Source organism: Pyrgilauda ruficollis, unplaced genomic scaffold (assembly GCF_017590135.1).
Source record: "Pyrgilauda ruficollis isolate IOZ18807 unplaced genomic scaffold, ASM1759013v1 scaffold10, whole genome shotgun sequence".
Classification (NCBI taxonomy): Eukaryota; Metazoa; Chordata; class Aves; order Passeriformes; family Passeridae; genus Pyrgilauda; species Pyrgilauda ruficollis.
In genome coordinates, this window is record NW_024508101.1 from 16679997 (window position 1) to 16707685 (window position 27689).

At 45.9% G+C, this 27689-nt stretch overlaps 1 protein-coding gene across 2 annotated transcripts in view; it reads right to left on the reverse strand.

Moving 5' to 3' along the window:
* Window positions 1–27689, reverse strand: part of RBM6 (RNA binding motif protein 6) — a 57955-nt gene that overhangs the window by 12418 nt on the left and 17848 nt on the right. For both annotated transcript variants that reach the window (XM_041465783.1, XM_041465793.1), the window contains exons 6-9: window positions 23280–23353; window positions 3909–3983; window positions 2283–2343; window positions 761–829 (exon numbers count right to left, since the gene is read on the reverse strand). In XM_041465783.1, coding sequence (XP_041321717.1) covers window positions 761–829; window positions 2283–2343; window positions 3909–3983; window positions 23280–23353 — 279 coding nt within the window. The remainder of the gene's footprint in view (window positions 1–760; window positions 830–2282; window positions 2344–3908; window positions 3984–23279; window positions 23354–27689) is intronic.

Genomic DNA, 27689 nt, shown 5'->3' on the forward strand with positions numbered 1-27689 from the left:
ATCCTTACAATCAACAATGTATTCCTGATCATCCATAGCCAAGCAATATCAGCTGGTAACTGTCACCCTGTTTATATGCTAGAGGAACACTGGGTTCAGACCCCCCTGAGACCACTGAGTCAAACACATCCATAATACAGTCACAGATTTTATCAGGTGCCTACTGACCACAGCTGAGGCAGAAACAATGTGGGAACACTCTGCCCACCCAGTCTAGCTATACCATTCAGAGAACATAAATCCCAACAAGTTTCTGTGCTTCAAGGCCTCTGGATAGCCTGGCTCCACTGCAAAAGAGATTTCTACCTGAGCTTCCAACATTGCTGGAAAGGGAAGCCAGTTCTGTGAGGCTGCAAAGGCAGATACCACCAGCCGAGCACCTGCTGCTGAAGCCCCTTCCCACAAAGAGAAGCAAATGAGGGTGCAAGACGTGGCACAGTGAAGCTTCCCTCTTTAATGTCCCTGAGAGTCAGTCCCTGCTCTCATTCTGTTTGGGCAGTGGGCGGCATGGCAGAACACACAACGATTTTGCACACAACTGTTGGGAAAGCTGCACAGTGCCTTGCTTGGCTGCCAGCACAGCTCACCTTGGACAGGCTTGTACTCATTTGTCTGCAGTTTGTAGAGTGCAGAGTTTTGGCTCCAGAGCCTCATGTAAAATTTGCACATGAAACCAGTTTGTACCTGCAGCTGTGAAAACTGCCTGTGCAAACCACACAGACATGAGCACAACCCTAGAGATTGGGAGGGCAACTCTTACTGAATTCTTGCTCAGCCGACGTGTCCTCTCCCTCAGCACCACCTCTGGACTCTGGGCCTGCTCTGCTCCCTGTAAGAGAGGCGCACTTAAGTCCACTTCACACCCATCAGTCACAAAGCATGCCAGAACTCATACAAAGCTGCAGTAACCACTGCAAATGCCTAGAGAGTTGCTTTGTTTCACTCATACATAGAGAGGTTATCTTATTGCACCCTTTCCCAAGAAATGCAGGCCAGTAAGAAGCATTCACCACAATCTGTCTTCACAGCAGTTTAAAGGCTCTGTTTAATTTGCTCCTGGGCAGTTTCATTACAACCCACAGCTGCGTTGGGCCAGCGGTGAGAATTTTGCCTTCACAACACTGATGGAGAAGCCACAGAGCACAGCAAACACAACCACTGGGACAGTGCTTCAGTAAACAGAGATCTGTGCATCAGCAGTGGATGTACTGCCCATCTGCCTCGGGCAGGAGGGCAATACATAGAAGTCTGCTCAAGGATACAGAGTCAAGGCTTACACAGTGGCAGGAATGCACAGGCAGTGCCAGAGGAGGGTGGAGGACTCACTCATGGCACTATGGCCCCTGGTACTGCACCTGGGGATGGAGAAGGTGGGCACAGCCATCATCCCAAAGAAATTAGTTCCTCAAGGAAGTGTGTTTTGGCTCTTGTGCCCTCCCACCCCAGAAATCAGAGGTGTTGGTGGGGTGAGGAGAAGCTCCTGGAGAACCCCTCTCATGCATTTTTTAAAGCCAGCAAGGTGAGTTCAGCAATTCCAGTCCTGGATTCACCTCTAATCTCCTTTCCCTAGGATAAATGGAAATTGTTTCAAGTTGCCCTGGGGGAAGTTTAGATTAGATATTAGAGAGAATTTCTTGACCAAAAGGGTAGTCAAGCATTGGAACAGGCTACCCTGGGAAGTGGTAGAATTACCATCTCTGAAAATGTTCAAAAAATGTTTAGGTGTGGAGCTTAGAGACAGGGGTTAGTGGTGGGCTTGGCAATGATGGGTTACTGGTTGGACTTGGTTCCAGAGGTCTTTTCCAACCTTAATGATTCCATGATTCTGTGATCCTAATCTGAGAGTTCCAAAAACGAGGCAAATCTGAGAGTCTCTGAGTGAGACTAAAACCTTGCAGCTGCATGTTCCAAGGAAGGTGGGTCAAGGGAAAGCCATCTCACCGACAGAGAGCAGTACCAGCTCACAGTCCCAGAGGACACAGCTGTAACTCCCTGGATGAAAGGACAACACCAGACAGTAGGAGAGAAAGGCTCTGGGCAGTAAGACACCTCTCCACCAAGCCTCACAGCAGCAGAGAACCTGACAGCAACCCATTGCCTGTAACATCTTTAGTGTGGACAGGCAAAAAGGGTCTAAGTGAAGCAAAACTAACAATACTCCCACACAGTGCTCAGCTAGTCCATCCCCAAGAGGGATGCCATGGGAAACCAGAAGAGAAACTTACTTGTCAGGTTAGATGAAACTTTTAACCGACCAAGCTCAGGGGACCAGATATACTCACCATCTCTTGGGAGCTTGCAATAGGAACAGGAAGATCTGTAGCCCACAGTACACACCTTACACTGCAATGGAAGATGGACAGCATGAGGAAGTCATGTTTTGGAGGCAGTGGGTACAACCTGCTCCAGAATTCCAGACTCTGCAGCGTGTTTTCAGAAAGTAACAGCCATGAAAAAGTTACAGAGATGGGGAATGGCAGCAGGGTCCTTTGCTGGAATTGCAGGTAAATGCTCATATGACTCACAGCTGGGTTTGCCTTGGGAACAGGGTTTTCACACAACTATGGAGCACACATTTATTCACTAGTCCTTGAGATTAAACTCTTTCCCCTCTCAAGTGTTGCTGGATCAAAAGCTCCCTGCTAGGCACAATGTTGATTCAAAGGGTCCAAAGTTACCTTGGCATTCTCTAACCTGAATTCACCCCTCAGGCAGTGCTGAAGTCCTTATCTGAGCTGAGCTGTAGATACTGATGTAACTTGGAGAGTTAAAAATGAGGTGTCTGCTAGCCAAGAGGCAGAGCTGTACAGGCTTGGATGGTTATCCCACCTAGAGCCACTGTGGGGAGAGCCAATTGCCCCATTTTCACAGCTCTCTCCAAACACAGCACCTCTGACTTCCCCCTTCACCTCTTTGCAAATGCATTGGTTTTGTTTCATAGCAATGTCTTCCTACGACTGAAGCCTTGTGGATGCTCTGGGGCATAAGAAAGCTCCTTCAGGCCATGGCTACACACAGCAACAGTGGGGACATACAGTGCAGCCACCTCAGTGCACTGAGAGCTGTTTGAAACCACTGCTTGTAACTTGTGTCTCCAGCTCCAGAGCACTGCAAGCAGAGATGAGGCACAGAGCAGCAGCCCTGCTGGCAGCTGAGTGCATCCAGTCAGCTGGATGAGGGACTCTGCAGCCCAGGGTGATCCAGTGGACAAGGTGGGACTCTAATTAGAACCAATCCTTTCAAGTCCTGCTGCAAACTCTCAGCCTGTAGTCAGTGGGAATGCAGGCAACAATCCTTTCTCCAGCAATCATCTCCAGCCTGCTGCAGCCACAAGTTCCTGTACTGGGAAAACCTTGGGGAGGGCACAGGAACAAACTGACCCTTGGGCAACTGTGTCTTCCCAAAAATGGACCAGTTCCAGCATGTACTAGGCTTGGCTCATGCTGCCTAGACTTGGATCCATTTCCATGCTTCCTTCCCTGCTGCACTTACTACAGCCACAGCTGGACCACAGGTTCCTGTGTGAGGCAGAGGGGTGATTACACACATGAACCAGAGCAAAGCCTGTTCCATTCTGGTTAGCAAAATCACTGTCTCATTGTGGTTTTCAAGGAGAAAGGATCCACACGCTATTCTTCCCACATTTTAAAAAGGAACCACTGCATAGCGACAAGGCTGCTCTGTGCATAAAAAAATCTGGCTACCTGTACCAGAGCAACACATGTGCAGAGGTGAGACCAAAACCAAGGTAGGCAGAAGCACAGTTTAGAAGGGGCAAGAGCTTCAGGGCAGGTGTTAATTACTCTGAGGGACTTTGGCCACCGAGCAAATATCTAAGACTCCTCAGAGCTGCCACTGCCAGGAGTGCCAGCAGGGGAAGCAGAACACAGCTCTGAGCACATACTTACACGTTTGCAGCGCCAAAACTCTGGGCATGGAGTGTATTCAAGGGTCACTTCTTTGCCACCGATGGTAAGAGTTCCCTGTTGAGACAAGGGGGTAAATGACGAACGTGCCCAGCACACGCAGGTTACTCAGAGGCAAAGAAAGGGGTGAAAGCTCTGGTTCCTAAAGGTTTTGCAAGTGAAACAGGGTGAAAGGGGGAGAAAGTCTCCCAGTTCAGTTAGCTGGAGCTTTGCCATGGAAGTGGGAGGGAAACAGCCTGTGCCCTGCTCTAGCATGGGGCTCCAAGGCTGTGTTAGCTAGCTCCAGAGGAACCAGGCAGGAGAGGCATTGGCCACCTCCCAGGAAGAGCAGAGACAAGTAACTAGAGTGGGAAACTGCTGTAACCTGCTTTAGTCCAGGTGCTGGCAAGGGGCAGCTAGACAGACTCCCTCACGCCAGCCACCACCAGGCTGGCCTCAAGGCAGCTACTTGAGGAGAGATGCGTGGAAAAATCCTCTCAGGTGAGAGAATTTTCCTACTTGCGTTAGTCTTCATGCCAGTCATGAAACCATGGCTCTTCTTCAGAGAAATACACCAAAAATCTGCCACTGGCCCTGCAGCGAGCCCTTCCTTGCTGAGGCTGGCCTCAAGCACCTGAGCAGCAGCACCTGAGGGGCTCCACTGCCCACAGACACACTGCTTCCAGATCCTCAAGTGATGCTTTGGAGATGTGCCAACACACCCACAAGCTCTGCTGAAATGCAGATAAAATGGGTCGTAGGTACAAGTCCCCTGGCTCCTGCCTGGAGCAGCAATGATTCCTGGTGTCCCATGTGCCAGGGACAACAGGCCATGCCTGGGCACACAGGATGCAGGCAGGCCAAGTCACAGATGCACACAGCCACGAGACATCTCCTGTCACTGGAGGCACTGCCAGACCAGCAGCCTGGATTCCCCAATACACAGTTTGAGACTCTGTATCAATAGAGACCCAGGCCCAGGTCTCCCAGGCCCAGGAGAGCAGCTGCCTGACAGCACAGACAGATGTCAGGGAGCTGTAAACGGTCCCAGCCTGTTTTGGGGACCTCTGCTGAGTCAGAAGCTTCCCAGGTACTGTGACCCAGCAGCCTCATCATGCAAAAACCCCCAGTGCAAACCATGAGCATGAGAAAACAAGTTCCCAGAGTTATTATTCAGAAGTCATGATACACCCATGCATAAACCGCTCTGCAGAACGTGAGGGAGATGCTAGGGAATATGCAAAGTGGGAGTGAAGAGTTCATAGAAGGGAATCACTGAGTGGCAGTACAACAATCCTTTAACTCCTACGAAAGAACACAGCAGGGTTCCACCACCTCCCCTCTTCACATCCTGCCTTTTATGAACCAAAGCCATCCTCTCCTACCAGGCCCATGTTGAACACTTTGAGGGGTTCCTTTCTGCCACCCAGCTGCTCAAGCACAGCTTTCCAACATGGATCTGCCTTTGCCAGACAGTAAGCCGAGCTATTCCCAGACCTTGCTGAAGGCTGCTGTGCACACTCAGAGCACTCTGCTGCATCTTTGGAGAATCTGCTCAGGGTCTATTCACAGCAGGGAGCATTGCTGACTTCACCTGTCTACAAGAGGCTTTGCACCCTCTTTAAGGCATGTGAGGAAACAAGTGAGAAAGGGAAGTGGAAATCAAGGCTGTCCCACTGGAACTGTTTGGCCCTTAGACAGACGTGCTCCCTCTCCCAAGCAGGGCACTCACCACATCCCAGCACACACTCAAGAGATGGGCAGTGCCAGGAGCAGGCTAGAAAGGCCCATGGGTGCCTCAGGACACACTGAGCAGAGGCAGGAAGAGAAGGCAGGGTGCACATCCTCATGAGCCCAGGGAAGTCCTTGGGAACAGCAGCCTCTCACCAGGCAGCTGCAGCCCTGCCTAGGAGCTCAGGAAACAGAAAACTCCATTAGAGCACATTACCTCTGGCAGGGGCAATCCATCACAGAGCTTCATCCTTCTGCCAGCCATTGAGGACAAACCTTGCCAGAAAGCCTTAAGATTATTTTTGGTTTTATGGAAAATGGTATTTAAGTGCATGTTGTGCTGGTGGTGCTGGTCCCTTCCGCAAATTCCATTTTCGGAGGCTGCAGAAAGTGTCACTTGCATAATTACTCCCTGATTTTCCTAACACCCTGCTGACTGCCTGCTCACTTTTTCAGCAAGCTCTCTCTTACTGATTTCTTCTTGATAAAGTAATTTTCAAGGTTGCAATCATCATTTAACTCTCCAAAATGAGTCTTTCACTGAGGACACACATTGTCAGGATTCAGTGGCTTTGAATTCCTCATTCTCCCATTTTGTTACTAGATTCCATCACAAATATTTTCAGAACATTTATTTCCTCTAGTGCCTGTCTCTGCTTACTCTTCTTCATCTAGATCTTTTACTGTGCAAAAATTTTTGGATACTACTCTAAATTTCAGTCCAATTGAGCAGATTTCAATTGAGCAAATCTCAGTGAAATGACAAAGATTTTCTGAAAATTTCAGAGAGCAGTGCTGGGGGGGGAGGGTAAGTTTAAAGTATGCCACATATTGTGTCTGGCACCATATCTCTTCCACATTCAGGCATTTTATCCTGGACTTTTTCACCAACCTTCACTATGTCTGTTAATTCCTCTGTATTTTTAATACCCTGTACTTTGGAGCAGCTTGGCTTTTTCTAAGTCAAAGTGAAACAGAAATGTCTCTCTGGTCTTCCCAGTCAGGAACCTCCCCCTCATAACTAGCAGTAAACACAGAGTTGACTCACCAGTGAAGGGTTTAAAAGGCAGCACAGCTTTGCAGCACCAGGACAGCAAGCTCTCAGCCATGGAAATGTCCAGATTGCCAAGGGCATGAACAGATTCTACTGTTTTCTGAATTGCCAAATTCATCAAAACAGAGCATCAGGACTTTACTGCTGGAAGCAATGATTTGTGCTACTGTTTGATACCTTTCAAACACAGTTATACATGGATTTTTTGCTTAGAGGTCATTGGAGATGCAACACTGAATTCTAATCTAAGTGATACAATTCAGTCCCAGCCAGTTCAGCTACTAAAAAATCTGCCTTATGGCCAAGTATGTAAATAGTCCTGTCAGCAGACTGATCCATGGAGCAACCCTGCCATGAGATGGTCCTAGAGAGCTGTGCCAGGAAACCATAAAGCCTGTTTGCAGAAAGCACACACAGTGCAGCCATGTCTCAAAGCTCTTCACTGAGTAGGGACAAACCCCACAGGAACATGTTGCTTTTACAGAGGGAAAGAAAAAGGAGAAAATCCCTTAGCCATGATATCCACAGGTGATGCAATCCTTCTGAAAGCACTTTAGAGACTGTGTCAGCAGGGCACAGGGCTTCAGCAACAAAGCTAGTTTCACTGAAGCAGTTTCCAAGCTTTTTGTTCCCAAAAGCAGCATTAAAGAATCCCAGGAAGGTAGGCCTATCTGTGAGAAAAAAGCCAGACCACACCCTGGGACACATCATGCCCACTTTTGAAGTTAGGTTTAGGTCACCTCTAGTTTACCCTATTTGTAACAGCATTGCTCTGCAGAGCCCAGCCTGGCTCTGCAGGTACATCTCTGATCCTGCTTCCTAGGGAAGCTATGGAGCTACTGCCAGGGCCAGGAGACAGCCTGCTGCAGGTCAGCCACTGCACAAGCCACCGCTTCAGCTGCTTGTCTGTCAATTAGCATTTACAGTTAGCACGCTGGGGTTTTTCATGCTTGTTGACAGCCTTTTAATGATGATGACTGGGGGTTGAGGAGGGGGAGAACTTGCCAAAAAAGTATCTCTTTGCTCTCAAGACTGAGATGACAGAATACAAATCATCAGTGTCAAAGCTTTTGCTAACTGTTTCTCTGAAAAAAAAATTAGAGCATCCAAGAGTGACCTAGAAAATTGGAAATGTGGAAGGAGAGCTCTCAGAACACAACCAACTCCCTCAAATCAAACCAGGTTTCTCCTTTAACTGAATCTATCCAAACACCGAAACCTTCTCTAAAATTTCACTTTGGAGCCTCCAAACAACGAGCTGACAGTGTTCCAGTATTTCACCCCACAGGTCATGCTTTGGCAGCTACAACAGGGACTGTAAAACCACACAGAGATGTGGATGCAGCAACCAACACCACCATGGACTGCTGTGGTGAACGTGCTCCAGCTCTTCCAGAGGGATGGCAACAGCCATCCATCCAGGATGCCACCATCCCTGGTCACAAGGAAGACCACAAGTTCCTGACTTAGTGGAACACCAGTTGTCAGTCTCACCTTTACAACAACACACCTGGGGCGACGCACTTCAGTTTTGGAACAGAACCAAGGCTCAGCCACCTAGCACCCAAATGCACAAGGATTACTAAGCCAAACTTTTCTTCTTGGCTACAACCCCAAGGCAGTGCAGGAGGTGCCTCCACCACAAGTGAACCATTCTTCAGACCCCCTTTAGCAGCTGGCTCATGCACAAACCAAACACCACGTCAGCTAATTATTTCCTAATATTGTTTGTGGTCTGATTAAATGGAAAATATCTGTACCATGGAACTGAAAGGTTCAGGTATCCTTCTCGCTGAGTAATAATCAAGCTGGAAGACTGGTTATGTGGTTCAACACAATAAAAATTAACTGAAAATACCATTTGTAAACAGATAAAAAACTGCACACAAAGATTATGACAAAAGAATGCTTATGGGCAGCATAGTAAAGCAGTCACATTAAAATACCAGCACTAACCTTGTTTATATGATGTTAATTCAGCCCTCTTCTGTATATTTACTATAATTAGGATGGTTATTCAAAAATCAGTATACATCCGTCATTTAAAAATTATTTAAAATTATTAACAACAAGTGTTTATTGCCTTGGGAATGCTCTGACACTACCCCAGGAGGCAGTCTGGGAATGCAGTGGATGCCCCTGCTGCCAGCAGCACTTCCCAGAATAAAAAGCTCTTGCCATCCTCAGGGTATATTCCAGCCCTGGCCTCCAAGTGCACTGGATGGCACAGCACAGGAGACAAAGGGCTGACAGCACAAGCCAGGTTATCTAATTGGAACTGCAAATCAGAATGCTTTCAGGTTCTGCTCCTATTTGAGTATGGATTAGAAATGCAGATTTAACAACCCCCAACCACCACACAATGCAAGTTATGTAATGGCATCCTATTCCACTGGCATACACCATGCAGAGGCTGAGTGGGAGCTGGCAGGGAGAGCACAGGGTTCTCTCCCTGACAGGATTCACCTTCAAATTAGGCAGGCAGGTGAGACCAAATGCCAAAGGTCTCCCTAACTATCCCCAGCTGCTCATGGAATTGAGGAGGCAGCACCTTCCTGGGACAAAGCAGAGGGCAAACACCTGGGAGGGTAAGAGACCAGCTGGATGTATTTCAGAAGATCATCTCAGCCACAGAAACTGGCTTCTCATCTCCTGTTTTCCATATGCTGAAGTTTTTATCCCTGAACTCATCAGCAGCTGCTGTACAAGGGGCTCAACTGCACAGAGCAACAGGCAGTACATCTGCTTACCTCTGACAAAAAGCAGATGAGAAAAGCTGTGAACCCACAAACCACAACCCATCTGTAATTAAACAGTTAGAAAATGGAACGTGACATGGAGCTGAAGAAACAGAGCAATCCAGGCTGCTGCAGGGTACTGCAGCAATCTGGCATTTCCTACAGCAAGAGTAACTACAAGCAAATTCCTCATGAGGTGGGATTTTCCCCAAGGCTCTCAGCCTCCTTCTCGAGCTCTCAAACCCGTTGCAGCTCAGGGATTGCTTTTTATTGGCCTGATCTAGCAGTGCATCCAGCACTCTACTGCCGAGTGGCTGACAGCCAAGGCAGAAGATTCAAGATATACAGGGGAAAAAGGATGGTTTGAAAAGTGGTGGATCCCTGAGGAACTGTTACATCACTAAATGGATCCAAACAACTTTGCTGTGCACTATTATTACAGATTTCCATCAAGACTAACACTGAGATGACAACTGACAACATAAACACTATGTTAGTGGTCACCCAAAGAGCAGGATATTTGGTTCTTGGGCATCAGAGATGCTACGGAGATGAAGAGCACGTGGCAGAACCTTGAAGCATTTAGCAATAAGACATTTATTTCAACAGTGATCCAAGGCTAACCAGCTTGGCATGCTCAGGGCTCCTGGTCTTCAAGGTCAGGGAAGGCCTGAGAGTGAGAGCCCAAAGCTGTCACCATCCATCCTGAGCTGACAGAACACTGCTCCAGGCACACCACTGATGGGCATGTTAAACAAAACTGGCACTAACACAGAACTAGGCATTAGGAAGATAACTCAGAGTCTTAAAGATTCAGTAGCTAAATGTAACAGATTAAGATGCTATATAAGGATTATTTTATCTTGGATAGCTCCTGGTACCTTTTTTGAAGTCCTTTTATTCAAAACCCATTACCCACTAGCACTGGGACCACCCATACTGCCCCACAAGCTTCCACATCTACTTGCTGCCTCCTCAGGCCTCCTCCTGCCTGGTTATCCAGGCCATTTGTCCTTTAACAGAAGGTGCCAGTCTGCATCCTTTAAGTTTCTTATTTCCACAGACACCCTAGCTAGCCTGCTGAGACACCTCCAGTTTTCTTCCTACGGTTTCTAAATTCCCTGGATACCAGCCATCCCCTTTTTAAGCAAGTCCCAGTATCTTTCTACAGCTCACCTCCCCCCACCGATATCCTTTTCGCAAATACACACAGAAATTGCTTTTCAGACTATGCCAGCTCTCTACATTTTAATGCCTGAATTTTGAACTCCAATTCAGTTCCAAGTTAGGACTCTCAAAGTGCTTATCTTTTAAACACAGCATTTGCTTTGCTTGTCAGCACTCTCAGCCCTGCTCTGAGAGCACCAGAACGGTGGGCACCGGCAAGCTCCCAATTACAGCTCCAGGAAGGATAACAGCGATGTGCCGCAGCTGGGGAAAACACACAATGTGCTCAGCACCTCACATGCTCAAGGGCCAGCTTTGGGCAGCAGGTGATATGAATAGCTTCTGCATTTCACCCTTTAAGTAGATTTCAACACGTCTGAAAGTTTTCTTTGATCCAGTGAAGCCAAATGGACTTTCACATGCCACTCAAGGCCCTAATGCATCTCTTCCTGGCTAATGCCAACCTCCAGCTTCCCTCACTCCTCTGAAGAGGGCACCTTTGCAGATCAGCTTATAGGATCACTGGGAAAAAAGTGGAAATTTTAAAATGAAAGCCTCTCCTTTACAGCATGAAGGAGTCAGAAGAAGATTTCTAGAGTCCAAGCAGTGAGGATCTGGGGACAACAGCTCAAAGAAGGACAAGTTCTGTGCTCTGGTGTTACTGGCTGTGCTTCCTCTCCACAGCTAAAGAGAAGCATGCATGGTTAAGGCCATATAACGAGGTAAGTGTAGGAGGCCATGCATGTGAGTTTCTTTAACAGCTGGACTTGATCTTAAAGGTCTTTTCCAACCTAAATGATTCTAAGTCAAACACTCATGCTCAGAAAAGTATCAATCAGGTTGAATCCTCTATTTGAAAAATATACTTCAACTATTAAAACTTAAGAGTATTTAAATATTTAGCATATTGAGTATCATTATTCACAGATGTCTCTAGGGAAGGATCCACATGGCTCTGCCTCATCAATATTCCTTTACTTGTCATGGGCTACTGCATGGACAATGTCTGAAAAACAGCTGCTTCACAGACCCCCTTCTCTACCAAAACAGGGACTTCCCTTCTCTCTCCAAAATGCTACCCTACTGTCTGGACATATTTCTCACTATTTTTTTTTTTTACATGGCCACCTTTTTCCTCAAAGGTCATCTCATCCCATCTCACTGTTAAACAATATAAAGCTTAAGCACATTAGCACAATGCATTAATCCAGTCCAGGACCTTCCTGTGCACCTCCCTCAGGGATATTTTACAATTAGCAATGGCCATAAGGAAGCTGGGAAACAATGAGGAAACACCCAGCACCTTAATCATAGGTTTGAAGCACAAATATTAAAACCCTAAAGAGCAATCCCAATGCAAAATTTGTGGTGGAAAAAGTTAGGCTGGAAAGCTCTGCCTTAAAGGGGTAAATTTATTGCTAGACAATTTAATTAAGCATTTGAAGACCCCACACATGTTCTTCCACTGGAGCATGCACCTATGGGATTACACACCAATTCCAACACCTGCACAGTGAACAGAACTGAGGGTGCTCTGTGCAGCAGCAAACGTTTGCTGAGAACACACCAACTGTGATGGGGAAGGGTGTGCTCCAGAGGCTCCTCCAGACACACCTCCAAACTCCATTCTCAGGCACTTGGAGCCTTCCCTGGCAGTGCCTTCTCTGCAGCCAGTGCTCAGGCAAGCTCCCTGCAGGACAGTCTCTCTGCAGAAAGGAAAAGACCCAAAAACCCTGGGAAGAGGAAGTACCTCTGAAGAAAAGAGGGTTTTATCCTTAGAGACATCATTTCTCAATATTCCTAGACTCCCAGTTAATGACAAAAGTAGGTGTCTGATACTGCCTCCCACAGGATAAGAGCCCTGCCATTTGCCACCAGCAGTGCAACACTTACCTGCGTCATCCCAGTGATGATTCCCAGCACATCACTGTGACCTTGAGGTGGCCTGTCCAAAAGCTATATCCAGATCCTTAATGCTCACACCTGGACAGAACCTCCAGGCAGCTGGCCCACCTTCAGGCTGGCACCTGTACAGATTTCTGTGTCTGAGCAGATGCTGCCTCCTGAGAGCTCTTCTTAGGAGATGATTTGGAAAACAGCTGCTTTAACCTCTTGGCTCGGTATTTGCCAAGAAGCCTGACACAGCATGAAAACAGTTATCCGAGACCTTTGGAGGGAAATGATTTTTCATTTCCTGGCTTGGGTGCAACGTAACACTAGTGAGTTCCCTGTGGGACCCAGCACCTCTTCCTTTTTCAGGGCACTGAAGTTTAAGAGGTTCATTCAGGCAACTGCACTGCACAAAGTCCAGAGGTAAATTCAGATCGTTCCTTCCTGGTTAGTTCCCAGAACTGCTGAAGAAAGGAATTAAGTGCCTTGTCAGGGTGCAGAAGAAGTGACTGTCCAGGCTCTGAGGCTCTGGTGGCTGACCTCAGCTCTTTGGGAGAGTAGAGCCAGAGAGGTGAGTGTGCAGGACAGCAATTCCTCTGATAACCTTGACACCAAGGAAGGAAAAGAACACAGTTCCCTGTTGTGGCACAAGTGCCTCAGCATGGCTGAATTCCTAAGGGACTTGGAAGGGGAAACAGCATGCACAGACATCTCTTTAAACTGTCAGATAAGCTGCACAGTAGTGGGTGGCTCAGATATTATGACTTGAACCCCCTGTGGGGTTTAATTCCTGGGAATTTAATACCTGGTGGCTCAGGACAGAGACTGGCCGGTGCAGCCTGAGGGCAGCCAAGCACAGGGTACTGCCTGCAGCTCCCTGTGTGCTGCTCACCTCTCTGCAGCAAGCACTGGAGCACCAGAGAGGTGATGCTTTCAGCTGCTCCTCTTAGAGCCAGATGGGTCAATCATTTGCCTGTTATCAGGAAGTGTCTGAAACTTTCTGGAATTCACTTCTTACATTTAGTGATGTGCCCAGTACACACTGGAAGGAAGGAAAAGAGATGAGCTGAGTTAATGGACAGAGAAGGCAGCAGTTCCAGTGGACACACCACTTCAACATGAACCAGGCCCAGAACAACAGCTTGTCAGGGAAAAAACCCAAACCACCTCAGCACTCCTCTCCTGTGATATCACAGGTCGAGAAGAATCACTCAGGCTTTCAAAACCTTAGGGCTATAAACAGTAAAATACCTTAGTCATCATATCATTAATGTACAGCTTTGCACCGTGAGAAAGCTTCTTAGTGAGACTTCTCAACCTGGTATTAAGTGTATGAAAATACATCCTGGGATTTCTAAGACTTAAAATTACTTTCTCTGTTAACTCTGCTCCTGAGATCCTTGATGGAAAAGTACATCAAATGTTTGCTTGGGCTTTAAATGCCATCCTGGCTCAAATCTGGTTCATGAAGCCCATCTGAATACTGCTAATTTCCTTGTTAGACATGGACTGTACATCACAAAAAATAAAGATTTCCCTTGTTGTCTATGAAAATGGGAGAAAATTACTTCATTCTCTTGTTCTAAAGACCGTTTCAGAGTTTTAAATACTTAAATCTTATGTTTACAGCTTTACAACTTTGACCCTCATTAAAAATGTAATTCCTTACATGATAGACTTGATTTTAGACCCCTGTCCTTCAGAAGCTGTTTGTTCATCCTGTGGAAGGCATAACTAACTGAACTTATAGATGGCCTGAACGATGGAGATGCAGGAGGCATGTTGTTGGATGCAACATCTGGTAGCTGTCAACACATACACACAGTGCAACAGCACCACAAAATAAACCTTCAGGCAGAATGCTCCTTTACATCTGACAGCTTTTGTTCTGCAGAAGCCAGGAAGAACTTTCCACCTCCATCCTACGTCTCCTTGTACAAAACAGCTCCAAGATTTTCCCACACAACCCTCTTCTGGGAGTAATTGTAGCCAGGATTCAGTAAGTTGGTCACACAGTGCTACTGAGGACCTGTCAGTGGCTGTCCCATTCACAGATTCCCTGATATGATGGAAGAAGAAATTCTCCCCCGTATGTGAGAGGACTGGGGAAGTTGGTGCCTTTCCTCAGCAGTGCAGAGGGATTTTGCCTGCCAGCACTCTCATGGCTCTTCCCCCTCTTGTGTTTCCTGGTCCTGCAGAGATGCAGAATGACAGCAAAACTCCTGATTTCTGATCTTGTAGCACACAGTGTTTCTTACACTCTCTGTAGGTATTAAAGCTTTAATAAGAGTCTAGAAGGTGCCCTGTGGCTTGCAGGGGAATGGGGTGGATAATAACTCTGTGTCCTCCTGTGTTAAATACCTGTTTCCTTGTTGCCTGTGATTGATGGATAATGACACAATAGCCCATTTAGGCGTGCCGCCCCCATTTTCCACTGTAATAATTTCATTTCTAGACAAGAACATTAACAACCCAGTTACAGTCAAATGGAAACAGAAATTCACAAATAAAAGTTGCTGACTGCCAGAGCTTTGATCTTGCATCTTCAAACTTGAATCTGAATTTAATATTTTATTTGCATGATTCTCACAATCCAAGCAGAAACAGCAAAATGCAATGTACTCCTTTGGAATGAACCCCAATTCCAGACAGCCAAACTTCCGTTATTTAAATTGGAAAGTTCCAATACAAACTCAGCTTGGAAGAAAACAGACTAAAATCCATATCTGAATGGAATTCCAGCTCTCTCTCACTATCAAAACTCTAGATACACAAAAAGCATACATGATTTCCACAGAGGGGTAGGCAGACCATTTCTTTGAAGAGAAGGAAACAGTGGTTCTGCCTTCTTCCTTAACTCCAGGAAGCATGCAGTTTAACATTTTTTCCCACCTCTGGAGTCACCATTTTACCTTCCTGTTCCAGCAATCCAACACCAGCAGTGCATCAAATAATGGAAAAGCAATCGCTGCTAAGACAGCACAAAAGCATGAACGAACAGTTCTGAGTCTGAAGCTCACAACAACGACTCATCAAATGAAAACTGCAACATTTTGGTGTGCTCCCACTTATCAAAACAGTCCAGATGGAGTCCTAGCATTATAATCTGGCTCATATGCTTGTAAAACATATCTAGTGTTCCCCTCGACATTGCTGGAATGAGGCTGAGGACTCATTGGACTCAGCCCAACAATTTACGTCACCTCGTTCTCAGTGACGGGTCCTGTGCAAACCATTATGGCAAAACCGTGACAGAAAATGATCTCACTGTGCAAATGAAAGTTGTGGTGCATTCGCCGAGATGTCTTGATTCATGACCGAACCCGTCCAGACATTTCCCTCTCACTGCCTGCTCATCTCCCTTAAGACACTTCAGTGGTATCACCAGCACCATCCACTTCTAAGAGTACAGAGGGAATTTCTGAGAGTGCAGCTGCAGTTTGGTTAGTCACTAGCTTACTTAGAGGATGACTTCAAAAGCATCAAAGCAAATTAATGGCATGAGTCCTAGTACTTTCATATAGGAGCTTGATCAAGGGATTTTACATCCTAATCCAAAATCCCCTTCTGACCATACACACAATCTATCAACTGCAGCATCACACAGTCTGTCCTACACCTGATTTACCATGTTCCTTTGAAGCACTCTGAGGCTACGAGGCACACACCTTCCAAATGGTTACACAGGGATATATTTAAATTTTCTAAAGATCTTCACAGAAAATCAACTAATGATGAATGCAAACTCAATGAAAAAACATACAGTCTGTGAGAAAGAGCAGCCAGCAGTAAACCATGGCTCTGTTTTAAGGTGAAACTGCACCTATACGTAGCATACATAGCATAACCTATGACTAAGATTTCCCCACTGGCGCACAATTGTTCCATTAACACATTAGGAGGAGAGGACCTGACAGCTACAGAGACAGGGTGCCATCTGTATCCTGCCCATGCATCCAAAGATTACTTCAAATCTTTCCTAGCTCAAGGCAAGATCTCACCTAGAAACAAATTCAAAGGATGAGTGTTCAGGATGCCTCATCACTCAGGAAAATGCTTTGCGTACTGAAAATGACCAAACCAAAGCTATTTCTTAGGGAATGCTCTGCCAATGAGTCCTCTACAACATAACTTTAGCCCTGTGGAAGGGGCAGAGGCAGACTTACCCATGGTACACACTGCACTTTGCATGCACAAGCAGAAGCTTTCAAGTATCCCCATTTTTACAACATCAGTGCTGGGCATGACCAAAGGTCCGGCTGTCCCATGGTGGTTTCTCCTTTGAGCCACCAGTGCAGGGAATATCCAACCTTTTCCTGCCCAGCACCTGTGAGTAATGCAGCACAAGTACTGATATATCAGATCACACAGCCAATCAACCAGAGAGGACTGGACATCTGTCTTGTCAATCACTCATAAATCAAATTATTTAAACAAATTTCAGGAAATCACAATTATTCCCTCCAGCTCCTGGCATTGTAAACCGAACATCTAATCCAACAGAGAACAACTTGATTAACAAGGCGTTTATAATCTATAGGGAAAAAATGGTTATTTCAGAGTTACATCATCACACAGATTTGTTCATGTCAATGGGAAAAAACTACCAACAAACCCATCACCCGAACAGAAATGCAGGGGCCAGGCGGGAGAGCAGTTTCATTTTAGAGAAGGGTAGAGAGTGATGCTTTATGCGAAACAACCTATTTATACAGCAGCCCAAGTCAACCTCAGCACACAGAACAGATAATTCTGTAATATACAGCAATACTGGAGTCCTGAGATAACCCTGCTGGGCCACACATCCCCAGCAGCAATCAGAGATACTGAGGAAGTCCCACTTAAGCAATGTGCTGCATGCTCCAGCCAGCTCACCCAGAAGCTGTGCTCTAGGACAATCCCATTGTTGAGCAGCAATTCAGCAGCAGCAAACACACACGGTTCTCCCCACATGGGTAAGATGAGGCTGAAGGAAAAAGGAGGACAGGATTTTGGAATACGAGCAGGGAGGTGGAGGAACATGGCAAGCTGGGAATAACACAAGTAGAGCAAGAAGATGTAGCTTCACAACACTTCTAGTGAAAAGTGAACTTATTTTAAAACACATTGGGTGGCATGGTTTGCTTCTTGAGGCAAGGCAGGACAGAGCTGCCAAGAAGGAGGTTGTAGTTTTTTTATCTGGGTAGGGCTGGAGAAAACACATTGATGGGAAGTTACTATTGGCTGAAAGGAAGAGTGTGTGAAGTCTCTGGCAGAAGATCTCTTACAACCTTCTGTGCCAAAGGAAGAGGGACTAAGAGGATTCACACGGCTTGGAGAGCTGAGATGACAGAAGATGTTGAGAAGACAGAAGAGAAAAAGGTCCAGAGAAATATTTTCAGTACTTTTTGGCAGTTACATTTTACAACAAAAGCCTCCCTTCTCTGCCCATGGAAGGTCTCTGCAGCACGCAGAGATGAAGCCAGTCCTTCTAAACAGGCAGTGCATTTATCACAGCTTCACTGCAGGATACACACATGTACACCCGCGCACCCAGCCCTGTCACAGGTCACTGCAGGCAGATCCAACTGCTTATTCACAGTCAAGTGTCTGCCCAGCTCCAGGAGCTCCCTACTGCAGGCTTCCATACTGATCTCAAAAGCTGACGACTCCAGTTAAACGCCGGTACAATGCGGTGATTAGTGAGACACAAGAGGGAATGAAAAAATTATTGACTCAACATGTCATGCCTCTGTGATGTAAGGGTGAACTCCTGACAAGGTCACACACTGAATCAGATACAAAAAAACCAAATCAGCTCTGCTGCCTGGAAATCCACTCATCCACTAGCCTGTGGAGAGAACTTTCCATAGGTCAGGTGGCTCATAAAAATTCCTCCACAATGTGCATGTTTCCCAAACCATCAGGATGTTTACAGAAGAAACTGCCTAGGTATACAAGCTGTTCCCTCACTCAAAGTGGAATACTCCAAAAGCAGATTCTAGAAATCCACAACCAAAAGCAGGACAGGCTTCATGGGGATCAAGGAGAGCAGGGGAAAAGGAGGTGTGCTAATGACACAACCTGAGCAAAATCCACACACCTATGTAACAAGAAAAGCAGAATACAATGCCACCTGTGGATTCAAGGAGAACAGATCAAAAGCAAAGCCATTTCCAGCACCCTTAGCCTAACACACAAATGGATTTCAGTGTATTTGTGGACATGCCATCACCACCCTCAACAACAGGTTAAAGCTAAAGAGACGGAGTAACATTGTCAAGTGAATAAATGATGGATACCAGACAGCCCGTGAAAATGCATTTGAGGCAGGTGTCATCTTCAATTACAGGGGGAACCTGGCAGACTCTAGAAAAAACATTCCACACTCCACAATTAGGCACATTCTACCAAAAGGAAAAATTACTTTTGATGCTTGGACACACATTTTCTTTTACAAATTGCAACATACTCCCTGTACCACAGGCTTCAATAAATACCCCAAGGTTACAGGTCACAGGAGAAGTTCCATTCTCAGGATAAGCACATGCTCCTTCCTTATTTAATTGGGAAGCCATACAGAGTTGTGGCTTGTTATTGCAAATGTTTTCAGGACAGAAAGTCCTAAGCTTTGCCTGCTTATCACAGCATCTTGTGGATTTTAACACAACAGCTACAGTGAAAAGCCTGTGAAATCTGATCTGCACCAGAAGCTCTGTTCACACAGAATACAGAAAGGCCCTGCAGTGAATGGATACAGGGAAATAGGCTCAGAGCAGGAGAAACACACAGCTGATGTTTCTAGTTGCATAGGAGTGGGACATGCTCAAGTGGGCACCCACCAAACCCAGTAAGAATCTCTCTTACTCTCTCCAGTAAAAAAAACAAGCAGGGAGTGGAGATATTGGTGTGCTCAGCAAGCTGAACCAGGGCAGCACTGCAGGGACACTGCTCTGAAAGTGCCAGCCTCAGTGCAGGAAGGTTCAAGAACAAGTCTTAAACAACCACTCCAGCACGTGCCTGGAGACCTGCACAATAATGTACAGTGTATGCATTTTCAAAAGTTCATGCTATAGCTCTTCTGTTGCCCTCTTTCTTAAGAAACAGGAGGAAAGGATTACAAAGTTGTTAGTTACTAGCAACAAGCTAGGAAATATTAATGCAGCCAGTGTTGCTAAGTTTGAGGCCTGAGTGGATTTGGAGGCAATACTACAGAGTAAGTTGAGACAAACCATTTGCTCCTGAGCTCAAAAAAAACCCCTCTTGCTTCCATATGTATAACAACCAATTCCATTTCAGTGAAAACACTCAGAGAATTAAAATATACAAGCAGCAGGGACAGGCTCCTTCCATTTCTGCTCCTCCTGCCTTTATGACACACCACATTACACAAAGGGTACTTCATTTCCCACCTGATTTTCTCACACCAACTAACATGCTCATTATGCCTGTTCTTTTCCGCACATGAAGGAGGAATGCCATAAGATCCCATGCCTATGGACAAGTGCAGTCATGGGATGTATTCCCAAAGCTGCTTCCAAGAAGCCAATCCGGTGCCCTCAGACAGGAACACTACTATACCAGGGGCTACGCCAAAGAAACGCCAAATGTCACATCACACCCTTTCAGAAATGAGAATAAGGGAGGGAAAATTATTTAGGAGAAATCATATGACTTAGCAGACAGAAACCCCCATTCTCCATTCAAAATAACTTTCTCCCCACCAGAAAAGCAGCTCATCGCAGACAACTCAAGTGACAGCCACCGTGAAACAAAAGGCCACCAGGAGCATCACCAACCATGAGGCTGCTGTAAGGGCTGGATCTAGGCTCTGCACAACAAATCAACAGCTCATCTGCCCTGCCAGGGCAGAGCCCCCACAAAGCCAGTGGGAGAGGCAGCACCTGGCACCTCACTCATCCAGCCCTGTGCCCAGCACTGCAACCCAGAACCTTCCATGCATATTAGGTGGGATCCTGGCACTGGAATAAGTTGCCAATGCAACAATCAACGAGTCAAAGCAGTTAAGCAGGGGCCTGTTGTCATTACTTGAGCTGTGGCACTTAATACACATGGAATGAAACTCTCCTGCAAAATTAGGGCAACAGAATATGGGTGCTTCCTTATCACAATATATGTAACAGAAAAGCCCCCTCAAATCTCAGCAGTCACATATACATGCTAAGATTTACTGAATGGAGGGAGTTGAACCTGGTAAATCTGTAGTTTGCAAGTCTGGCAATGATCATAAGTGGGTGCTGGTGTGTGTTGAGTAAAACAAAAGGATTTCACAGTATCAGAATGATACAATACAGGGATGTAGCAAATTGTTCTTCAGGCAGGGGCAGTTCAACAGCCATTAAACAGCATCAAAAATGTTGGTTTTGCATAAGCTATTTATTCTCAGCCTCTAGATGCCTGAGAAAGAGGCAGGTTGACTAGTGAGGGACCAGCATGTCACTTGCTATTTATGCTCTCACAAGTGACTGAATTTGACAGGGACAGTTGATAACCTTCTGAAAATAACTGAACTATCAAAGAATCTGTGTCTTAGCTAACACAGGTTTTTGGTTTTGCAGCTTGCAAAAATGCAGACTCTCGCTCTAAGGAGATGATCTTGCAACTCTACCCTGGAAGTCATTGAAGTGGAATATCTATTCTCTAGGGACAATTCATAACTTCCCTTCTGAAGATCTCTATTTGTCTCTTATCGAGAATTTCAAAGTCACCTATTTCCTTTGCAGTATGTCAGGTACAAATATTGCTAGGTTTTTTGTTTGTTTTTTTTTAATTTAGGTAATTACAAGGGCTCTTTTTCATGTTCAATCAAAAGCAGATTAGTCAAGTTAACCTATGTGGAGCAATCCAGAAGTTACAGCTCTCCTGACCACATGCATGTAGCTTGGGTCATCCCAAACCCCACGTTTCCAACTTCTCTAATTACTAACAACTGCAGGTCTACTAAAACATGACGAAGATTGGCATAGGGAAGCTTGGGACATGTTCCCTTCCAAGCACTCCATCTTTCAGCATTCATCTGCACATACACAGAGCCAGGCATAGCAGGAAGAAAACTGGAAGACTTTCATACCTTGTCTGGTTTTAGCACATCCCAGGTGTCTAAAGCTGGGATCTCAACTCCTGTCACTAGCAGGGAAGGGAAGTCCAGGAAAGCATTCCCCAGCCTGAATGGCTGCTGTAACTGATGCTGGGGAGGTCAGTGTAAGCAGCAGTGGAACACCAGCCAGAGCTTCTTCCCATGCATGTGTGTGCAGTGATTTACTGGGCACCTGCAGGCACTCAGTTCCATTTAAGGATTGGTGCCTACAGGCTCTCTGCTGTAGCAACGGACCAAACCTGACCAAGTTAAAACACCTGCCCAATTCTATATACTCCAAATGGGAGAAAGGGCAGAGCAGGTATCAACAATCAGAAAAAGAGGGATTCCTGAATTCCCAGATACTTGGGAATTGCTCTTGCATAGGAAGACGTTATTTCATGTGAGCAGAATGATGGGGAGAATATGGAGAGACATTCAGTTAAAAGCAGTGCTATCTATAATTATAGATTCCCCAGTGACAACAAAATAAATTGGGAATTGTAGAAACATGGAAGGAAAAATAAAAGTTGTCACTGATGGTAAAAGTAATAATTAATTCTGGGAGCCTTCTCTCTCTCTGCTTCTCACCACCACCTCGGTGGGAATGTGCCAGGCTCTTTCCCAGCAACAGAATTATTTCTGTAAAACATTTTTGTAAGTTGCAATACCTCTGTAACTGAAAATAGAGGCAAATGCAAGCGCTTAGTGGGACCTTTGAAACCCCAGCTGTGAAGACTCATTAACTGTAAGTACATTTTTGCAGATGCACAGCTCCGAATCTGACTCATAACTCTCCTCCCATGACAGCAAGACCCAGGATTCAGGTAAAAAGGCTTAAGATAATTGATATGAATCCTTACTCAGGCAAATTAGGAGGAAGAAAGCAGCAAAGAAGAGACTTAAGGGATATGGTGAAGGAAGGGGGATCAGAAGTTTGCTCTGTTGAGGGATCCATCATTTGCAGTTCCAAGGCACAAGGAGGGCAGTATGAGATGAGAATCTATGTTTTATCTAAAAAATTTTATGCATCTTCCTCTTGTATGGGGGGAAACAGCTCTAGCTTCAAATACCAGGTCAGAGTAAAGGCCCCTCTTGAACAGTTACTGGGGATTTCAGTCATTTTGTCCTTTCAAGGGCTGCAAATGTTCAGGTTTACCAGGCTCAACTGCACCTAAGGGTAGTCCTTGTGTCTGCAGCTCCAGGTTGCCAAAGGACAGGATAGATATGGGGGAGATGCACAATTAAGCATCTCTCCCACACATAAGGCATATGGCAAAGTGGAGCACTCAAGTCACAGCTGACTCAGAGCTGCACACGAGGGTATGCACCTACAGTCACATGTGCATGTGTGTGTGCACGAACAGCCGGGGGAAGCGTTTACTGCCAGCACAGCTCTTCCCGACTGCATTCCAGTGAGCACAAAAACAGCAGGGTCAAAACCTGCAGTAGGAGTCTGTCAGCCAGCAGCCTCTGACTGCAGCCAGCGTGCTGACACACACCAGGGAGGAGGGCAGACCACTTGGTGTCCAGCAGTTCTTTCCCACTGGCATTTCTAAGCCTGATACAAGATTCTGGTAACAACGACATTTAAACCGCGATGTTGTGTATTATACAAGAACAGATCTTCCTTCACAAAAACCTCATTGGCTTTCCACCACCCCACCAAAAAAAAATTTTAAAATCTTCTAGCAGCATTGACCGAATTGTAAAGCAACCTGATTGGCTTCCATGCATCCGATGGCCTCTTCCAAGAGTGAAAACTCCACGCAGACATAGCCATAGTCGTAACCTGGGGACAGCATTTAAATACAGACGGGAGTCATGTTAGTGCCTTGTCATACAGAAAGCCACATTAAATAATCAATTTCCCTTTCCCTCCAATGACAAGCCCTCTAACCACCACCCCTCTGCCTCAGAATGAAAAAGTAAGAAACCAAGGACTAGCTGGATGATGATTAACTGTGCAGTTTACCATGAACATTAATAGTAGTGTTCCCACTTTCCCTTACACAACCCAGTGACAATCACACCCTTTCTTAGGGCAAGAAATAATTGCTTTGCTGTTTGTTTTTTCTAAGTCCTAGTGACTTTCCATTGCCAGTTTCACATGTTGTGCTACCTTGGAGGCAGCACTCTCCAAAGTAAGTGTTGATAAATCATTTCCAAGTACCTTGCTGCAGATGTATTTTACACAAATAGCCAGCATTTTAATTGGGCAATATTTCAGAAAGAAGAACTAACACAATTCCTTTGCCTTTGCTATTTTTCTTTCAACACCTGCTTACTTTTTGAAGTCCAATCCCTTGCATTATGAAAAAGTGCAGCTGAGCAGGAATGAGAACTCCAACTTTCTCATTTTGGTGTAGATATCACTGCACACATAAGAGGGTGTGGGAGCTTTAAGTTTAGATTCAAGAAACTACAGAGCCTTTACTCTTCTCACTCCTTGGAAAGCTGTCATCTCTGTCACTGCAGAAGGGATTCACTGATTTAACTGTGTACTCCAGTTACCTGCACTGAAATATTATGTCCTAAAGTAAAGTGCAGGGTGAACACTACAGAATCTAAGACCAACTTAAGATCCATCCCTGATGTTGAAACTATCTCCAAGATCTCAAGTGCTGAGGAACAACCTAAAGTCACAACCTCACCCTTCACGTGTCAAGGCCACCACACTCCAAAACAGCACTTTCCAGATGATCATGAGCAGAGATGATCCTACACAGGCCAGAAGCAGTGAGAGGGCTTGGCTCCCTCCTCCTGCTGCTCATTTGGCTGGTTTGAAGAGAGAGGAAGGCTGGTCTGCAAGTGATTTGTGCCACTTTAGGCACCTAGCTGCTGGTGAAGAGTTTGTCTTCCCTCCTCCTAAAGATGCACATCTCAACTCCAGTATTTTCAACCCAGGTGTGTAGCTGGCTCCTACTGCTTCAGCCCCTCACTGTCCATGAAAAGGTAACTCCATGCATGCTTCTCTCAGGCAAGGCATTCCAGCCTCCTGGGAAACAGCCCCCATCTCCCTCAAGCCTCTGCCTAAGAACATTTGCTGCACTCTCTAGTTTTTCCTTCTCTCTCACTTTACCATCTTTGTACTTTACCACATCAAAGATCAGACCACAGAAAATTATTTCATCATCAAGCCCTACTGATTTTTTTTATCTTTTTTCTTTATTCTGGAAGCTCTTTGCATGCTGTTCTAACAACACAATCCTGACTTTGCACCTTTGCCTCTAACAACAAGACTCCAATTTGAATCTAGCACCTCTTCCACCTCATAGAGGAATTTAATCCCCTTTCCCATATTATTTTAGTCAATATAATTATGCTAAATGGAAATTTATCAATCTGTTCAGCTCAGTGGAAGATGCAGTCCAGCAGCACAACATCTGTGGTGGAAGGCAGCTAAAGGCACTTGACATTTGTACATCAAGTGGGCACCTGGAACTAGAGGTGTGGTTCAGCTGGCACAATTGACAGAACCAAATTGATTCAGCTGTTCCCACAGCATCCATTCTGCTCTGCAGTACAGCCACACCGGATCACATTTTGAAAATGAAGGAGTTCTCCTCCCTGCAGAAGGCAGCTGCTCTCCAGAAGCAGTGCTGCCCCTTGCTGGGAGCCTGCTCTGCATTCCGGGCAGACACCTCTGCTACTCCATGCACAGTGTGCAGCCTCACGTGATACCTTTTAAAGCCTTACTCAAATCCAGAACTCTCGAGACACTTCTTTCCCTTCTGTTTAGAGAAGGGCTGCATGAATGGTATTTGTCAACCCATAAGGCTCCTGATTCCCCTTCAGAGAGGATTTTTGAAAGCTTGCTGTAATCAGCAAGGCAAGATCAGAGCACTGTCTTACTTCCATGTGTAGGAGACCTCATGAGAAACACAAAGCAAGATTGCAGAAGTTCTCATTCTATTTGTTCTGCAATAAGAGGACGTTTACATCCCAGCCCTCATGAAAGGAATGAGTAGTTTAGACATGGATTTAATCCAGCATGACACAACTGAGAGTGCAAGGCTGAATGTTATACAGAGATACAAAAGCTCAGCCGCTTGGAGGAATGTACGCCAGAGGATCATTCCAAGCATTACATGGAGACAGTTAAGGGGAAGCCCAGCACATTTCTCCTTCTGCACTTCCCCTCCTCTGCTCTCCCCCACCGAACTCACAAACAGAGCAGCAATAACATGTACAAAAACAATAACCATGGGCCCCATATCCTGCCAAAACGCAGCTCCAGGCCAGACGTTCAGCTCTTGTGGTCGGCTCGCAGAGGGACGCAGCGCTCTGGAATTCACTACAAGCTGTCCTTGCCCAGACAGCACCAAAGTAGTGATGCAAGAAGAGAGCAGCCTGGAGCCACTTGCTGAAAACCACTGCTGAAGATGTGTGGGGGCTTGACACTTTTCCCCTCCCCCAGATCCAGAGCTTTGCATGGATCTGACAAGCACACTCAGGATGTGAGAACTACGGAGTACCATCAGCCTTGGGCGGCACGCCACCCCTGCTCTGCCCCCCTGCCCCCAGCTCCTCCAGAGCATCCTCCCATTTTAGGCCGTGGCAGGGAGGCAACTGAAATGGAAGCCTGTGGAACAAAGGCACCACACCTTCAAAATGCAATGGCTGCTGAATTTTCCACCATCTGCAACAATCACATTACCCAGAGGACAACAGCTGAAACAAAACCAAGTGGCTCAAAGCTGGTTCTTAAGGAGGAGCAACCACAAAGGCTCCCGCCACCAACTGTTGTTGTGCCTCTTCCCTGCCTCCTCCATAGGGCTGGTTCAGCCCTGTGTAGCAGCTGCTGAGCTTGGATATTTTTGTTTCTGAAGTCTTCACAGAGTTTGCCTGTCAGAATGCCAACAGTTTAGGTGCTGTTACCAGAAGCAGGGCATGGGATTTTGATGGAGGAACAGGGCCAAGCACCTAATGGCAGGAACTGGTTCCATAGGCATTCCAAAGTAAGCAGTGCTCCCCCTGTGAGTGAGAGCTCTTGGACACCCTCTGGTATTCTTCAGGCCATAGAATTAAAACCAAACCAATCAAACGAGCAAAGCAAAACCACTGCTGAAGAACAGTGTGGGGTTTTTGACTCAAAGAGACCTAACTTCACATGCAAGGTTTCACACGAAGATATAAATCCTGGCTTCTTCACCTATTGATCAGTACAATACTACAGTTTCAGGATGTACAAGAAATTAGAATGGAGTAATGATTTGCAGAAGTATATATGATCAACATAAACTCTGTCAAAAAGGAAAGAAATCCTTGTGTGGTATTTCCCCCACACAACCTCTGAGCATGCTGCAGCACAGCTACACTGTCCAAATGATTTTTCCAACAGGAACTCTTGAACTTCCCCAGATTTTGGCCCTAGCACAGCCACAAAAAATGCATGCCCTCATCTCCCCCCATGTTTCAGGTCAACTGTGTAAAAGGACTCTTGTACCTTATTTAGCTACTTCCTTTCAGCTGTGCAAGTCTACAGTACCACAGGCTGTGTACGACAGATGAAATCAGAATGCAAGGAGAGTGTGCACATAGATTGCAGAGGACTTCTGCTTTCCCTTAAGTGCTTCTATGTATACAATCCTTTACGGATGCTCCCGAAGCATGCTCGGCTGCCTCCTGCACTGAAAATGGCACGAATGCTTAATACTCAGGAGTAGGGACACATTTAGAGCTCCAGGAAGCTGCTCTGCAAGCACTGGAATAAGGAACATTCTGCCTCTGAAACAGACGTGTCTTAACAAAGTGAATTTTGACAGCAAATGGAGGGTCCCTGCTAGCATGCAATAGTTTGGCTAAAAATCCTGAAAGCCTGCCTTAAAATTACTGTTCTTTGGCTTCAGATATAGAGATCAAAGACTTGAGATTTAAAATAAGTCTTGTCTCTATACAGACACAGTTTCTACTGAACAACTGACACATAGTAATGTGTTACTTCACCATAGTTTGTTATATCAAAGATCTAAATAAAGGAAAACCATAATGTTGTTCTCATAGGGGCTGTAAGCAGTGTGAAGACAAAAAAAAATATCTCTGGAGTTTTAGAAGACCAAGTGAAAAGATCCTGTAGTGACAGCAGCCCTGTCTGTGCCAAAGCAAAGATAGTTTTGGAAAGAAGG